At 38.1% G+C, this 17,793-nt stretch overlaps 3 protein-coding genes across 4 annotated transcripts; 2 read left to right on the plus strand and 1 right to left on the minus strand.

Annotated features, from left to right (window-relative positions):
- The first annotated feature begins 325 nt into the window (after positions 1–325).
- On the plus strand, positions 326–3,942 carry LOC103985365 (protein FATTY ACID EXPORT 2, chloroplastic). Its single transcript, XM_009403035.3, has 3 exons — positions 326–861; positions 3,369–3,503; positions 3,618–3,942. The coding sequence occupies exons 1-3, from the start codon at positions 414–416 to the stop codon at positions 3,758–3,760; spliced, it is 726 nt and encodes a 241-aa protein (XP_009401310.2). The 5' UTR covers positions 326–413; the 3' UTR covers positions 3,761–3,942.
- Positions 3,943–6,019: 2,077 nt separating this feature from the next.
- On the plus strand, positions 6,020–8,715 carry LOC135638987 (E3 ubiquitin-protein ligase Os03g0188200-like). Of its 2 annotated transcripts, XM_065152635.1 has the most exons (3): positions 6,034–6,142; positions 6,242–6,297; positions 7,559–8,715. In XM_065152635.1, exon 3 carries the CDS (start codon positions 7,997–7,999, stop codon positions 8,558–8,560), a length of 564 nt encoding a protein of 187 aa, XP_065008707.1. In that variant the 5' UTR covers positions 6,034–6,142; positions 6,242–6,297; positions 7,559–7,996; the 3' UTR covers positions 8,561–8,715. The 2 variants fall into 2 exon arrangements, with proteins under 2 accessions (XP_065008706.1, XP_065008707.1); XM_065152634.1 differs by having other exon boundaries at positions 6,020–6,297.
- A 607-nt stretch (positions 8,716–9,322) lies between these two features.
- LOC103985363 (proteasome subunit beta type-6) lies at positions 9,323–13,872 on the minus strand. Its single transcript, XM_009403033.3, has 8 exons — positions 13,713–13,872; positions 13,531–13,607; positions 12,642–12,697; positions 12,338–12,410; positions 11,750–11,861; positions 10,705–10,778; positions 9,898–9,972; positions 9,323–9,650 (listed from the first exon to the last, which is right to left on the minus strand). Exons 1-8 carry the CDS (start codon positions 13,813–13,815, stop codon positions 9,519–9,521), a joined length of 702 nt encoding a protein of 233 aa, XP_009401308.1. The 5' UTR covers positions 13,816–13,872; the 3' UTR covers positions 9,323–9,518.
- Positions 13,873–17,793: the final 3,921 nt, after the last annotated feature.

Here is a 17,793-nt window from a genome sequence, read left to right on the forward strand (position 1 = left end):
ATGAGCCAAAGATTGATCCATGATCTTTTTATGTACGGTGATGCATCGCTAGAGCAACGGTGATGCTCAGCTGTATGACGCAAATCAGGGTTTACGTTTTCTTTCCTATAGAACTCTTGCGGACTCGCAGGTCGTCCCGCTTTGTCTGCCACAAAATGTGTGCTCATGTTAGTCAAATCTGTCTGAAGCTGGACAGCCAATCCTCCAAACGATTTAGCTCGGACGAGGCTCCAAACAGGGAAACCTTTTCTTGCATTGGTGGCTACAGCGTGGGACCCACTTATGTTTTCCTGGAAGACGATGTAAAAGGTGTAGTTCCTGCCTCGGTTTGGACAGCTAAGCATCGTCTCTCGAGAACATTACTGCCTTTAGGCCCGAGGTCGACCGGTTCGCCGTGCAAAGCAAAACCGGAGATGGCAGTCGCCTCCACCGCCGCCGCTGTTGCCCTCTGGCCGGCTTCCCAGTCTGCTCTCTTCCTCCGCCGGCCCTCCTCTCTCGCCTCCAAGCTTCCCTCCCACTATCCGCCGCGCGCTTCTTGCACGCTCAGATCCGCCGCTCTTGTCACTCCCCTCCCCCGTCCGACCCCTCGTCGACCCGAGACTCGTCTCTTCGCGGACGAATCCGAGTCCCCGGATATCGAGGTGGAGATTGAAAACGACGGAGGCTCAGGAGGAGGAATCGAGGGGTCCGATGGCGGATCAGGTGGTGGTGGTGAGGGTGGGGACGATGGTAAGAACGGAGGGGCGGGGGATTCCGGGGAGAGCGAAGAGGGAGGAGCGGATAAGGAGAAGAAGGTGGAGCATGAGGGCGGGATGTCCATGTCGCAGAAGGTGACGCTGGGCTATGCGGCCCTCGTCGGAGGTGATCCCTCATTCCCACCATTCTTTCTTTCCCTTCAGTCATCTTCGTAAGTCTATGTTTCTTAAGGTATAACATTGGATACACACAACACGTTTCATGTAATCTTTCAACATATTTGATGTCTAATTCTTGTGCAATTCAATAAGAAATACTGACATTTGCTCTTGGTTGAGTTGATCTGGAATAGTACAGGTTATGATTGGAAAATGAAATATCTTGTTTTTCCTAAATTTGTATTTTTGAATGAGGTTTTTCTGTGCTCATAGATTTTTTTGTTTGTAGCTGTACATTTTTACCAAATTGAACTCTAGCATATCCTGTTTCTAAGTGAGCTTCATATTGAAAATCCTATTGAATGTAGCATATAAGTTAATTAGAAGTTCAATGAGATGAGAACCTGTATTGTGCCTCAATCTCAAGTTTTGATAGAATTAGAGAATCATAGTAGGATATATTCTTATTAAATTAGAGTAATGACATTCTGTTTATAGATGAAGGCAAGCTAATGTCTCACTAAAATGATGACGCACATCTTGACGTCATTGGTGATATAAACTTTCGCTAATAAGCAATGCCTTTATGTTTTGAAAACTTCCTCTGTTGATTTATTTTATGTATATATGTATATAATTATTTCGTATTGTATGTATGTATTGTAGTAAGCTTCGCTATACTATGACGTACTACTCGGTATGGGTGGTACATACCGGTCCGACAGGAGACCGGATGGGCGATATATCGGTATTCCCCCATGTATACTACGTCAGTACGCTTAGTATGACTTGATACGGCTCGATACGTATCATACCGATGGCTGGTTGATATAACGATACGGACCTGTAAGACGAACTGTGTTTTGTAGTTTGTATATTAACCAAAAGAAATTGTCTCATGGGCTTACCATCTAATATAAATTGAAAGTTGTAACCACAACTTCGAGACCAAAAAATAAAGAGGTAACTTGCTGATATTTCTAAAATGATAAACCTTCAATAAATTTATAATGATATATGCTTTCATAAAGTCATTTGTTGTCTCTTTCTGTAAGTCATTGCTCGTAACATGGGGTAATAAATTATTTATACATACTACGTAGATTGAGTGCTTATGAAATTCATTATTGTGATTTGTAGCTTCAATAATTTAAGGATAGATGCTTACATGTATAGTAGCGCCTTCAATTTAATTTTTTTTTAAGGGATTAGTCATTTACTTGATGGCAGTTCTCTAGCATCTACATCAATACTGGTGTTTGAATTTAGTTTTGGCCAGAATCTCATATAGTGTTAATTTTGGAGAATGACTCTGTTGTTAGTAAAATACTAAATAAATAGAATGCCAAAATGCTGATCAAATGTCCTTGATGGTTTAGTATTTATTACTTGCACTGGTGATCCTTTCATGCAATAGCAGTTCCTTAGTAGAAACTGCACTTCTAAGCCTTCTAAAATATATGACTCTTTGTCAAATATCCACTGATGCTCTTTCTATAATAGTTTAAAGCAATGTTGATCTCTATGTTTTAAATAGAAATATTCTTAGTACTAGTGCTATAGTTCTGAGGGACCTTATCCTTGTTCTCACAATCTACCTTTTAGTTTCTTATGTGGAAGGAGGTTTTTTACTGCTGTGCCAGTATTTATGTGAATGAAAATAGACTATGGTTGATCTCTCACCAGTACTTTGTATGCTGATCATGGACTTAAAAACAAAAGGATTAAGCAGACATATATAGCCCAATGCTTCAAGTTTAGGTTACAATAATCCAGCTTTTTCGCAGATTAAGTTCTCTTGTATATGTATAACATCTTGTTTTGAAGTCGTTGATTTTGAGAAATTAGAATTGTTATAGAAGACTAATGAATCCCCAGATCTGTGATGGTTTGATAACAAAGGAAAGTTCTGACAAATTTCTGTCAGAAGATCAGACCTTGGTAGAAAGTGTAGAAGATCATTATCAGTGCACCAAATTTCAGATATTAGCCAAGCGTGTGCCAGTTGTCATCATATCTGAAAAATATATTGGATTTCATGATTGTCCTCTTAAAGCTAGGTTTGGTGGCATAGTTGACCTCTAACTGCTTGGAAAAAATGACCATCAATAGGACAATATCGCTGAAGTCATTTTTATGAACTGTCCTCACACAAATATATAAACAGTTACATATATCACGGACAATTATCTTTTGCAGTTACTCTCCTGGACAATTGATTTTTGGTGGTTAGGAATGTCAAGATATTACGAATTAGATTTTTGAATCAACAGAGTGGACATTTCTTTGACAATTCTGTTCTGTAAAAGCCTATCACAAGGTGCTTTACACTATGATCTATGGATGTTCTTCGAGTTATGATAACCCATCACTAGTCTAGTGTCAAATTGTATTATTAGTTGTTATACTATATGGACTTGTTCTCATTTATTTAGGTTTATTGTGCTAACATATTCCTGAAATAGAAGTTCGAATGATCAGTTAAACTTGTGGTCTCGGCTTATGTTCTCACAGTTGGTGGCATCATGGGATATGTTAAAAGTGGGAGCCAGAAGTCATTAGCTGTTGGAGGGATAGCAGCCTTGCTACTGTATTTTGTGTATACACTACTTCCAGTTAGACCAGCTTTTGCATCATCTCTCGGTCTAGGTAGGCCAAAAACATTGCTATTTGTGTTGGAGCTTGATTTCTCTATTGCTGTCAGTCCTGATTTCTCTACTGACGGTATTTTAATGTTGTTTTGTTAAATTGCTCTGCATCTAGGTTTATCTGCAGCTCTCCTGGTAGTGATGGGTTCTCGCTTCAAGAAGTCCGGGAAGATCTTTCCCGCAGGCATTGTGTCTGTCGTGTCATTCATCATGGTTGGTGGTTATTTTCATGGAATCCTACGCAGTTCTCATGTTTAAATGCCCACCGGCTACCATCAGTAGATTTTGCGACCAGTGGCTGTTGTTAGGACAAACTGTCTGTTCTTGAACACTTTTTCTACATTTGTTGTTGTCTGTCATAAAGATATGGAAGCTGTTTACCCCTTGATGAGTTTGTGTGATGCCCAAACTTTAGTAACCTGTGATTACTCTTTACTGAAGTCTCTTTTCCTGTCACCAATAACTTACAGCATTTATCTATAGCAGTAACAGCATGTTTCTGGATGCAGCAAGCTGATCATGAACAACAAATAGAGTGATGGACAAGTGCCCAAAGATGCCATGGCATAAAATGGTTTCAATTGGTAACAGAATGGTTATTTTCCTGATCAAGCTTCTTGTGACAGTGACAGTTGTGATTGTTGACACTGCAAGCAGATTAGCTGAGTTGAGATTCTCATTTTGATAGATATCATATAAGATACAATGGTGCAATATTTAGCACTTGGAAGGATCTCCATGGTTGTGAATGGATCTTGAAAACTTGCTTGTTCACTGAATCCAACTCAATGACAGGAGTCTTAAAGCTGGATTCACAATGTGAAGATTGATTGGTATGGATCCTCAATGTATTACTTATGGGACTTACATAAGAAGTCCCAATCCTTGAGATGAGAATATCGAGGTTAATATACGGAGTTGCTAAAAAAATAAAAATAAATATTTTTATTCATAAATAATTAGGCACGACTTTTATGAATGTATAATAAGAGAAAGTTATTTAATATTTTTATATATAAAGGATGAGTGACAAAGACAAAATCCAAGTTTAAGATTTGATGGTAAATTATCAAAGTTTTTATCAACTAAGTTAGGTTATAACTTCAAAATTATTATTATTATTGTTATAATCATCTACATCCACATGTGTTGAAGATAATTATAAATATTATAATTAGCAAAACCTGAAATAATTAGTAGATGGATGAGAGGTAGAAAGATATAAGAAAATTTTATTAGGAACTATAAATAAAAATTTAAATACTCGACATAATATTATTATGTATCTCAATGATGACGGTAAAATATTATATTAGTTGTAATATATTGTTTGTAAGAGATTAATGTTAGATTTTGTTGTCTTATATAATTAGGTATATATATTATAGTTATGATTAGATTTTGATTATGAATATGACCAATAGAAAGTAAGTCTAATTATATTAGAATTATTAGGAGATGACCTTGATTAAAAATTAAAACTTTTAGAAATTAAAATTTTTTGACTGATGTCCTCAATTATAAAATTGATTTATTTGATTTATTTTAAATTAAATAATTTTTATTAGACTTAACATAATAGTATTTTAACTATTAGGTCAATTTGGATAGCTTAGGCTTACCTAATTAAATATGGTTGACTAATATAAGAGTTCCATGCGAAATTAAAAATATAAATCATAATTTTCTTTGATATTTTTTATATGACATTTTGATTACATTTTACATGTGATAAATAAAAAATAATTATTAATTTTGGATATTTGTTTGATTGTTCATATGCATATGTTTAAAATTATGAAATAATATATTTTTTTTACATAAAGATATGATTTATGCTTCATCATTATTATAGTTATCATATGAGTTTTTTTATTAATGTTTAATAATTATTATGATTATGATTATTATTAAATTATTTTATTATAAATTAAATAAAAAAAATTGATGAATATTATTTGTAACTCATACCCTTAAGTTTTATCTAATTAGTAGCTGCGAAAATAATGTTGGATGATAGACTTATGAAATATGAGTTAACTAAAAATTTTATCATCTATAAAATATTTTTTAAATTATATCATTATATTATTATATTAATCTAACTAATAATTTATAAAATTATATTAAAAAATTAATTTTAAATTATATAAAAATAATAATATTCATAAAGAAGAATTTATAATTATATGATGAGATAGGATAATATTGTTTTGGATATTCTTATAATTTATACTTATATACATAAAGTTAGCAATACTATTTGACGAGGATAATATGAATCACTTATAAATATTTTTTATAAATATTAATTTATTATTATTTGATTTCAGATTTTGATATTAAAAGTTTTCATATAACAGTAATATAAGAATGATTTTAATACTCACAATTATCAAAATGAACTGTCGATTAGGAATCTTATCACCAAGTTTAGCGTGCAAATGGTACCGCTGTTGATGGGGACTGAGGCGGTCAAAGCAGGTGGCCCCTTTGGTGGTGGGATGCTATCACGAAGGAATCAACGGGACGATAGCAGCAATGAAGGAAGGAAGGAAGGAAGGATAGGGTAGAATCAGGGACCAGTTCGGTCGTCCGGCCTCGACGGTTCCTATCGGTGGTCGTAAGGTTCTCATCGATGTAAGCGTTATTGCTCACCGTTCGTGGGCTGTCATCTTTCCGACCATCACTTTCCTGCATCCCTTTCTATGTTCTCATCTCATCGTTGATTCCTTCAAGGAAAAAAAGCTGTGATGTCTGTTCATCGGGACTCCGTCAGCAACCAGGTGGCTGAGGCAATTCTCTTCTCTCTCTCTCTCTCGGACACACTCAAATTCTCTTTTTGTTTTAGCTTTGTGCATCTTCTTCTCCCTTCGCTCTCTCTCTCTCTCTCTCTCTCTCTCTCTCTCAGATGACACATTCTCTTTTTAGTGCAGCTGTCTGTATACAGCATCTTTTTCCTTTGCTTTCTCGTGTTGCCATTCTTTAGAGTTTATGAACGGAGCTGACCTTATATTAGCTTAATCTTTTGAGATGAATGGTTATTCAACAAATGTTTTATGGCATTAAAGTAGATTATAAGGTTGAAGTGATAATGATTAATCATCTAATGGATAATTAATCTAGTAATAGTGTTTTACAATCTTTAACACAGAAACAATTAATCTATGGGAATGAATATATTCGACTCATTTACTTTATAATCTTTGGATCATTTACTAAATTGATGGTTCATAATTGATGATTTATGTTCATGCTTTGTTGTTCTTAGCAATAATGTCATTATGATGCATTAGCCACATGTAAAACTTTGAGGCATCTCATTCAGAGTTGAGCAGTAACATTTGATGGCAGCAATCACTGCTTTCTTTTGTTCTCTGCTGCACCTGCTTTCACATTTCTCTACATTGGCTGTACTTTTGAGCCATTGCTTTCATGGCATTTGGTAAAAGATAAGATGCCAATAACACAATTGGAGCTTATCTTATCTTCCAAGGGAATCATCTTGGAACACCATCCAACTCTCCAGCCTTTCTGTGGTCAGAGAGAGAGAGAGAGAGAGAGAGAGAGACTGGGTGGTGGAGAACCTACAGATGTTACACCTCTATATGTTGTGTTCCATTAACTTAATAAGCTAATAGAGAGAGAGAAAGAGAGAGAGAGAGAGAGTGAGAGGGTGGTGGAGAACCTACAGATGTTACACCTCTATATGTTGTGTGTTCCATGAACTTAATAAGCTAATAATATCCTTGACAGTGGAGATCTGACACTGCTCATGGCAACCATCAGACTAATCTCTCTCTTTTCCTTCTTCTTTGTTCACTCAGTAGTTTGCTAGTCAAAACTTGAAGTGTATCTGTCATCTTCAACATAAGTCAAGCTTCAATTAGGTCAAACTGCCTCATATCATGAACATTTCATGGTACTGCAAGTCACATTAATTCCAAGTGGAAGATGATTATATTGATATATGAGTTTGCATTGTTTTACTATATTATTTTCACATTTTGAGCATCACTTAACATGATTTATAAGTTTTAGATCATTGCTCCTCAGGTGGGATTGCAGTACATCAACAACAGCTTGCCACAAAATTATGCTGCCTCATTATGAATCAGTGATGGCATCAAAGAAACTTTTCTGAGATCTTTTTGCCACCACCATCTTGCCCTCATCATCTCCCACTCACATACTGCTGGTTGGCATGTTTGCATGGAGAAATTTAATGTCCCATATAACACTCTCTCTATCTCTCTCTCTCCTTTTCCTCTTTTCAAAAGCAAGCCAGAAAGGAAATAAAAAAAAAAAAAGACAGAAAAGCTGAGGCCAGCCCACCAACTTCCACCATCATCCAATTCCCCTTATTAAAGGCCATCCTATCTCGGCTTTCTTCCCCTTGAACTCTCCTCCTCATCCTCCACATAACACCTCCATCAGTGTCTTCACTTGTTCTTTGTTCGTCTTCTTTCTCTGCCATCGACAGCATTCAGTGCTATGCGCAGAACCATAGAGTACTGCGACTTGAGACTTGTGCTGGTTCAATTCGTTGAAGAGACCGCTCTCTTCTTGTCTCTCATGGTCAAGTGGCTGCTCCTTCCCTCCTACGGATGGTGGCCTGCTGCTGCTATTTCCTCCTCTTTGGAAGACAGCACCGTCGCCGAGGCCAAAGCTCGTCACTGCGCCGCGGCCCGGGCGGTGAGGGAGAGCCTCCACGTCTCGACCTACGCCGAGCTGGTAGGAGAGCAGGAAGAGTCGGCCACCGCCGACGCCGCCGCAGCAGCAGCAGCAACGACGTGCGCGGTGTGCCTGAGCGAGGTGGGGAGGCAGGACAGCGTGTGGGAGCTGCGGAACTGCAGGCACGTGTTCCACCATGGCTGCCTGGACCGGTGGCTCGACCACGACGAGCACCTCAGTTGCCCGCTCTGCCGCGCGCCGCTGCTCGCCACGCGGCCATCCGCTTCTCCTCCTCCTCCCCCGCCGGCATCGGAGCCCAGCTGGGCCGTGGAGCGCCTCCTCTATCTCTTCGGGGACGACCTCCTCCTCGCATCTCCTACATAGCTTCATGCTCCGTTACATCACATGGAGCTCAGTCGGTTTTTGGTTCATCGAGGGGGTTTGTTTACATACGTATAGCATCCAAAAGAGCAAATGTTATAGACATATTTAGATTCTTCATTAGAAGATTACCAATGAAACTTAGTATTCTTCTTACATGTTCTAATTATAAGATGATTTTTGGCATGGCAAAATAAATATCATCAAACCAACACAAGTGCTGAATACATGTTTTAGATTCTGACCAAGAAATCTGCCAATGAGTTCAGCTGATATATTGAGATTAGTGTTCATCATAAGGAACATAACTATGTTTAAGTAATTGCATAGTGTTCTTTGACTATGGTTTTTGATATTGGGATAATACTAAGCCAAATTTCTTTAAAAGACATGACGACTCAAATGTTCCTGAAAATATAACTAAATTGGGTTTAGGTCTTTGCAAGTCATTTCAAGATTTTCATAAATTTAGATAATTTTTCAAACATTAAAATCTAAATTACACTCTCTTTTTTTTTTGAATGAGAGTGCAGATAGACCCAATGATGGGTTAATGACGAAGCTCAACTTTAATGTAAAATATGCTCATCTCATGTCTAGAATGAACGATAAACATATTGTGCATCGGATTTAGCAGCTTGCCCGATCAAATTTGAACGAAAATTGATGATATTGGGCTTCAAAGCTGCTTGATCCCATAAACACACTGTAAACAGATGCATGCATTAGTGTTGGCTTGAGATGAACGTAAAGAGGCACGGCAAGCAAAGAAAACAACATTCTTATACTAGTAAAGTTTGATCACTGCTGTATCTCAAAGCTCTGCTAAGGTCATAAAATAAAACAGTGGCAGCTCCAGGCCAATATAAATTTTTAGAACCAATTTGCAGAGGCACAATGGCTTCCATGGCATCTACACAGCATTAAAGCAGGGAATGAGAGTCGCACAGAGACCAGGACATCATGTGCTCATAGGCTCGGGACTGCTGGACGAGAGGATATCCAGCAGCGAGTTGTGTGGCTCCAGCTCTTCATGCCATAGAGGAAGGGAGTCGCCGGAGTAGAAGTTCTTCGTGACACCATCAGCATTGATCTGCCAGCCCATCAGAAAAATAACTATCAGAAATATAACCTACGTGGAGGCTGATATTAAACTATTAGTCAGTTGATTTCCTTAATACATTTCCGGAATTGACATTTTCCACCAGGAAAGTGGAATGATCAATTACATACGTCAGGTACTAGCAGGACAGTTGATCAATACGATGGCAAAATCATTATCAGTGATTCATGTTGTGTAGATTATACGTTTATACCGTGTTCTAAGCCAAGATACTTACAGTAACAGTACGGACGACACCTCCGCTCGCCCCATCACGTGCAATAGCAAGAGAGACTGCCTTCACCACTAATTTCTGCATTTTTGAAGGGAGATAGAAGCACAATGTCTCAGATAATTTCCTACTCATGATAGTTACAAGTTACAACAACCAAAAATAATACTACAGTACAACTGACAAGCAAAAGAATAAATATTGAGACTTTAGTGATTTACATTATAAGAAAATCAGCATAGAATTCTCAAAAAAGAACGGGAAAAATAAAAACAATGAACACCTGTTCAAACAGCAACCGGAGCAAGGATGCCAGCAAAAGTTGCAATCACAGATTACGTTTGCTTGTCTGATAACTAGTAAATTACTTAAAAGTGAGAAAACTATAAGCTTAAATCAGCATCACTTAGTAGTTCATTTCATTCTAAACAAAAAGAAGAGCAAGGTCTAGTTTAGGTAGAGTTAAGACCTTTAAGCTAGTTAGTTAATAATCTTAACTCTTTCAATGTTCCATTTCATAGCAGAGCCAAACACTCTAAAACAGAATAAATGAATGATCTGACTCACTGCATACAACAGAGATTTTGCTTTAGAACTCGCCTCAAGAGAGAAATGGGAGAACAATAGCAAAGTGTCTCAAAGAATATGGTAGAGTGAAAGATAAGAAACAAAAGGATTGTGTAATATTTTTCACTTAAAGAGTGTGTTATGGACTTGTCATTAACTTCTAAAATTTCTAGTAATTACATCCTTATCCAAAACAGTTTGACCAAAAAAGAATCGGTCGAAAGCTAATATCTTCACATTGCATACCTCAGCTTCATCTTTGCTCATCCCTTCCTTCCATGCTTGATCAAAGAAACCATAAAGGTAGCTCGAACCAGATCCTGTGGATGGAAGATAGTTATTTCCAACGAGTCATAATATGCTAATCATCTCAAACAAGAACAAAGCATCATTATGCAATATCTAAAGACTAAAACCACTCAAAAAGCACAAGAAAACTTTGAAATAATGTGCTTTGACATTCTATTTCATAATACTGATGTTAGTTCATATCATTTACTTCTCTAAAATGAGAAAAGACAAAGATTCTCAACACAAATGACAATTATAGATTGCCAATTCCTACCAAACATGGATTTCTCATCCCATTGCTTTGCTGCAATCATTGTACTAATCATAAATTCTTCAGCAATACACCTAAATCAAACATCTCAGTCACCACTACATCTGTTTATATAGAAATATATATTCAGTAAACATAGGACTAGATTTCCAGATAATTATCTTCTAATATTGCTGGAGAAAGATGTTAGTGATGGAAGGTTATGAAATCCAAGGTCACCACTGCCAAACGTGGAAAAAACATGCTCTCATATTGAAGGTCAATTTGCAAAGTGCCCTTGTCTCATTGAAAGTTCTAAAATTCCTAAGTATCATGCAGTTAGTTCTTTGTGCCAAGTTACACAAGATGAAAGATGAAACAATTATTTAACATTTTCTACAGTATAGATTGGTCAAGTTAACATAGAAAATAGTGGAGAAAGTTTGACCTTACCTTGCAGAAAGTTAAATGTGCCTGAGTTTTGGCTGAAATTGTTGAAAAGGTAATTATTTTACAAAGAGAAGCAATCTTTTCTATTTCCTAATGAGCATATATAAGGGACCAATTTCAGTATATCTGAAAGAAAAATTAAACACACTTCTGCTTATTAAGCTACAAATGCTTATGGATTTTCCAAACCAAGCCCTGGTTTGCAGCATGCATTATTATATGTGATCTATGCAAGTAAATAAACAGAATAAACATTCATGTCAAACCATGTAGAACACTAAGCTGAAGCACAATACACACCTCCGATAGCAAAAGGTTGCTTCAGTATTGTCCCTCCAAGTGGCACGGAATATATTTGACCTCCTTCGTATTTGTCCCATCCACCAACAATGATGCCCATTTGTAGCATGTTCTGGAGATGCCAATGACACAAACGATCATATGTATACACTAATTCTAAACATGCAAAAATAGCAAAATGTTGAAAATAATAATAATAACAATAAAAGAAAATAAATGCCACTTCTTACAAAAGAATCAGTTCAACTTCCTATTCAAATATTTTTGGATGATTCGATGTGACATGAATTAAAGCAAGAATTAGTCTAGATCCCAAAATTCAGTATCATAAATTGAGAGAAACATATGGAGTGGTTCAAAATCGCAAGGAAAAAGACACAATCTGATTTGATTTTGTTGGTTTTCCAGTTAGTAACAGTCACAAACAAGAAAATGAACTCAAGTATTTGACTTGAGTGATAAATCTATTAATTTATGCCATGGCTTATGACAAAAGACTACTCACATCCAATAATCCTACAATTTCTCTATATTCAGTGTAGTCTTAACTCTGAAAATTGTTTTGCCACAGAACAGTTATGTTGATACCTTGTTTTGGTATGACAGCAATCTAACTAAATTAGCTGCCACCTTGACCGTTGAAGGCTGTCCAAGCTGAATTCTGCAACACGTATGAGAGACCAGTAAGTGAAGGTCAGCAGCATAAGGATGACTCCGAAATAGTCAGCTAAATTTTATATGATTTTAAGTTATTCTATTGGCACTTCCATGGTACCCGTCAACAAATGCACAGAATTAATACAGATTAAAGTCACAGTTCAATTAAGGAAGCATAGAGTTTTATATTTTCTAATCCAGAGAGAGAAAGAAGAAAAAGAGTAAAAAAACTCACGTGTGTTGATGAAGAAAGTATCTGACATAGTCAGAGATAACCTGGGAATCAGCTGCCTGCAAGGAAACCATAGTTTATAGAAGCTTTGTTAACTCACTATAAAAGTTGAGAAATGAAAACAAAATTAAGTATTTAATTGAGAAACTAATTGATCAATAGTTACCAACGCTAAAATAAGGGGAAAACAGTAAACACCAAATCAAAAGTAGTGAATGTAACAAAAACATCTACTGTAGTTATAACAGAACAACAGAAACTCTCATGTAGCTTAGGGTTAGAGTAGCCTTAAGGTTTCCTCAGTTCCAGTCTAGGATGACTCTAATCAAGTTTTCTGTTTAGTTTTTCTTTAATCAAACTGTTATGCTTTCCTTTTTCTAAATAAATACTTAGTTTCAAGTCTATATTTTGACAAACAAGTAAACGGGGGTACAAATCATGGATCTTCAATTTTAAACTGGGGTTTATTTCTTATAGTTGGCTACTCTTAGATGAACAGAAAGTTATCTTGGAAGCAGAAGAAAAGCCGACCAAATGGGACAATAGAATGATAGCATTTCCGAGAGCCAGAAAGCAGGGGATACATCTGATGCAAGCCCCTTATACATTAAGTCCGACCATTCCTGGTCGTGATCTACTAATCTAGTCTTTGATTGTTTTAAAATGGTTTAAAGATAATTTGAATCATTTAATTCAACAAAACAAGTCAAAACAAATTGCCAGAGCACACCAACTATAAGTTGAAAGAACATAGCCAGAAATGGAGAAAGGATTCCTTATATCTTCTGTATTTTTCAAGCACACACTTGTATGAACTAGGATGTTCAACACCTCATGCTCTTAAGAAACATATCAACATAGCACACGAACGAGCATCGAAAGAGATCGTAACCGATCCAGAGCGGCATATGTAGACATTGTCCGTCAACTGTGTGATCTTATCCGACGCCCGATTAGCGACATACATTCCTGTAACGAGAGATCCAAACTCATCAGCCAAAACCCCACAAGGGAAAACGAACATGATTTAGAAAACAAAGATCTCTCCGAGCTTTTTCCGGGGTTCGATCGGACCTGTGCTCGTCCTCGAATCGGCTCCGAGGACGACACCGCCGTCGTAGGTCACTCCGATGATGGTGGTTCCCAACGAGTGGGGCGCGCTAAGGTCGAGATCCATCGCGGCTAGGAAGAAAAGCTTTTGGATCGAGATCGAGCCGAGGAGGGAAGGTAATATACGAGGAATGAAACCCCTTTCGCAAGCAAAGAGGCGTGTCCAGGACCACGTGCGGATCACGTGCGTGAGAAGCCCAGGCCCGCTCCGCTCATGCCGAGCAGACCCGCAAGCCCGATTAGTCGGATGCGGGTATGGAAAACCGGTTCGACCCGAACCCAATCACATAGTCTTCGGTTGACTCCGCGTTAAATTAATCTTATCTAAACAGATAATATGATATGAAATTTGAGTTAATGTCGAGCAAGCCTTATGCATTGTATTTTTGATTTGGTAAAGTTTACTATTAAGGAATAATACTTTGTTTTAGTGACAAGCAACATCATGCTCTTTATAAAGCATAATGCATAAAATATGATTTCGTAATAACTTCTACTATTTTATTCTGATTTATATTGATTAATTATGATGATAATAATAATTTTTTTTCTTTTTGTGATTATCATAGAAGAGCTTCCCATTTTTAGAATTTTTTAACGGTACTTCTCATTTATCCTTTTTTTTTCTTTTTATGAATGAGTGAATTAGTATAGTCACATTTTTTTCAATAATACTAGGAAATAATGTGATATAGTAAAAAAATAATGTGTTTCTATTTTTGCATTGTATTATAATGTTTTTCTTAGAAATACTTTAACACAGCATAAAAGTGTTAGGATCGAGAGCACTAAGAGGGGGGGTGAATTAGTGCAGCGGAAATCTTACAGCGATTTTAAAAACGAAAGCTGCGTTCGTCCGATAAAAAACAATTTCGATATAAAAGCAGAATCACAGTGCAGTTTGCGTCTAAGCGCAGTTTGCGTCTAAGCGCAGTTTGCGTCTAAACGCAGTTTTACGTCTAAACGCAGTTTTGCGTCTAAACGCAGTTTTACGTCTAAACGTAATTTTACGTCTAAATGTAGTTTTGCGTCTAAAAGCAGTTTTGAACCTTGAAAAGCGTTTTACGTAGAAAGCAATTTGCAGTTATAAATGGAATCCGAATGTAAGCGTAAACTGCAGTGTGAAGATCGTACGAAAACACGATTTACGTTTGAATGCAGATTCTGAAAGATCAGAGCTTAGAAACTCGTTCGTAAAGGCGCAGAGGGCAGTAGCAATGTAGGAGGTTTGCAGTAATGATAAAGTGCTCAAGGTAAAAGCAAACCAGAGATTTAGAGTGGTTCGGTCAGTCTTGACCTACTCCACTTTTGGCTTCCTCCTCCGACGATGTCACCGACGTCAACTAGCTGCCTTCCTTCAATGGGCGAAGGCTAACTGCCCTTTTACAGTTTCTCTCCTTTTGACAGGCTCAGGAGACAACCTTTACAGATCCTTTCTCTCCTCTCTTTACAACTCAAGACTTGAAGAACAGAAGGAGGAGAACTTTTAGGACTTTACACAAATTTGAGCTCTTAGAATCACTGAAAAGATCAAGAATTCGGTGTGGATCTGTATGTTTTCAGTGCTGAATGGGTGGGGTATTTATAGGCCCCAACCCAGTTCAAATTTGGAGCTCAAAACGATCAAATCCCGGAATTCCGGGATCAGGCGGTTGCACCTCTTGACTGGAGAGGTGGCACTGCCTGGCAGAGCTCGAAGACTGAGCTCAGGCGATTGCTCCTCTCTGCCAGAGCTCGAAGACTGAGCTCGATGGTTGCACCACCTGGCAGAGCTCGAAGACTGAGCTCGGTGGTTGCACCGCCTGGCAGAGCTCGAAGTCTGAGCTCGGTGGTTGCATCACCTGGCAGAGCTCGAAACTGAGCTCAGGCTGATGCACCTCTCTGCCAGAGCTCGAAGACTGAGCTCGGTGGTTGCATCACCTGGCAGAGCTCGAAACTGAGCTCAGGCTGATGCACCTCTCTGCTAGAGCTCGAAGACTGAGCTCGGTGGTTGCACCTCTTGGCAGAGCTCGAAACTTGAGCTCTGGCGGTGCTACCTCTTGACAGAGGAGGTTGCACCGCCCAGTCTCGCTTGGAGACTGAGCCCTGGGCGGTTGCACCTCTTGGCTGGGGCGGTTGCACTGCCCAGTCTCGCTGGAAGACATATCCTGGGCGGTTGCACCACTTGGCTGGGGCGGTTGCACCGCCCAGTCTCGCAGCCCTGGCGGTTGCACCTCCTGGCCTAGGCGGTTGCACCGCCTGGTGCAATCAGGGTCCGAATGGTTCGCTCCATTCGGCCCAATTTGAATCTTTTCAGGGGCCCAATTGCCCCACGATTAAGCTAATGGGATCACCTCCCATTTTCAAGCTTAATCATCGTGCTAACTACGATTAACTCTAAGACAACTTCTGCAGCTATGCTCCGATGCGTCAATCGCTTCTTCCGGCGAGTTTCCGGCGAACTTCCGTCGATCATCCGATAAACCCTCGGTGATCCTTCTGCGGACATCCGGCATACTCCTGGACTTTGCGACGATCCACTTGGCGAGTTCCGACGAGCTTCGCTTGGCAAGCTTCTGGACTTCTCGGATCTGTTCTCGCTGAACCTCCAACGACCGTCCGAACTTCCGTCGAACTCTCGAACTCCCAACGTGATCATGATCTTGACTCCGGCGCAACATCTGCTGCTTGTCTTACTCTCATCGTAGTTAATCTTGCACACTTATCTCAACACATAGATTAGATAACAAATGACAATTGACTTCATCATCAAAATCCGAGATTCAACAAAAAGTACTATATTTAATATTTTTTATCAAATTGTACAAAGCCAAATATTCATCCTACAGACCAATTCATTAAAAAGAAAAAAGACAGATAATTGACTATCAATAGGGATGTTAATGAGAAGATAAGTAGTGCTTCTCTCGTCCTCGTTCACGTCTCATCCCTCGTCCTTTATTTCCATCTCACTTCTATTTAAACGAGACACGAGTGGAGATAGAGAATCTCCACTTAGGACGAGTAAGTTCTCATATTTTTCTTATTAATCTACTCAATTAAAAAAAAAATAAAGGGCATTTTACTAGAAAATACTCTCTAGTATTATGATAATTGATTTTTACCGAGAGCATCCATTTTCTAAACTTTGATTATTTTCTAAACTTTGATTAAACTCTAATTGAAATAATAAAATGATAACGATTATCCTTTAACTCGATTTTTTAGAGCTAAAATAGTTTTCTGAATCAAACTAGATGGATTCAACTGAATCTTAGCTACCTAATTTGGTTCAATTGAACTCTAGATTATCTCTTGATTTCTTCTAAATTATCATGTACTACCCAATTGATCGAGGAATGAAATAGGAAACTTTTCGCTCGTCGTTGTCACTAATGTCCTCTTTCCTGTAGCGATTATTAGCTTCGTTCGTAGATGAAGCATTACAAAGCCTTAATGATCGGCATGTGTCACTCTACCCATAATGGTGTATTGTAGAGCCCTAGCCTCGTCGTCACCAACATCATCGTTCTTATAGTGGTGATAAACCTCGTTTGTCAATGAAGTTTTATGGAGCCTCACTAATCATTATATATATCCCTAATCTCAATGATACATTACAAAGCCCTAGCCTCACCATCGCTAATGTCCCCTCTTATCGTCGTCACTAATGTCCTCAGAACGATGATCAACCTTGTTTATTGACGAAACCTTATGAACCCATAAATGATCAATATGCATTGTCCTAAGCCCAATGGTGCCTTGTAGAGCCCTAGCCTTATCGTAGTCGATGTCAACATCCTCGTAGTGGTAATTAGCCTCATTTGTTGACAAAGGCTTATTAATCAGTCTTGCAAAACCTTTGATTTCTGCTCGAGCAAATCTGACTTGACCTATTGCTAATGAAACCCAATCCGATCTGATTCGAAGTGACCCAACCCAAATCGACCTAACCCGGACCAAAACATCTTGATTGGACTGAATCGACTTATGATTTATGACTTGAAATAAATTGTTCAAATACATAATTAAAATTTTAATTAAAAAAAAGCATTGCTCGATAATA

Source organism: Musa acuminata, chromosome BXJ3-5 (genome assembly GCF_036884655.1).
Source record: "Musa acuminata AAA Group cultivar baxijiao chromosome BXJ3-5, Cavendish_Baxijiao_AAA, whole genome shotgun sequence".
NCBI classification, from domain to species: Eukaryota; Viridiplantae; Streptophyta; class Magnoliopsida; order Zingiberales; family Musaceae; genus Musa; species Musa acuminata.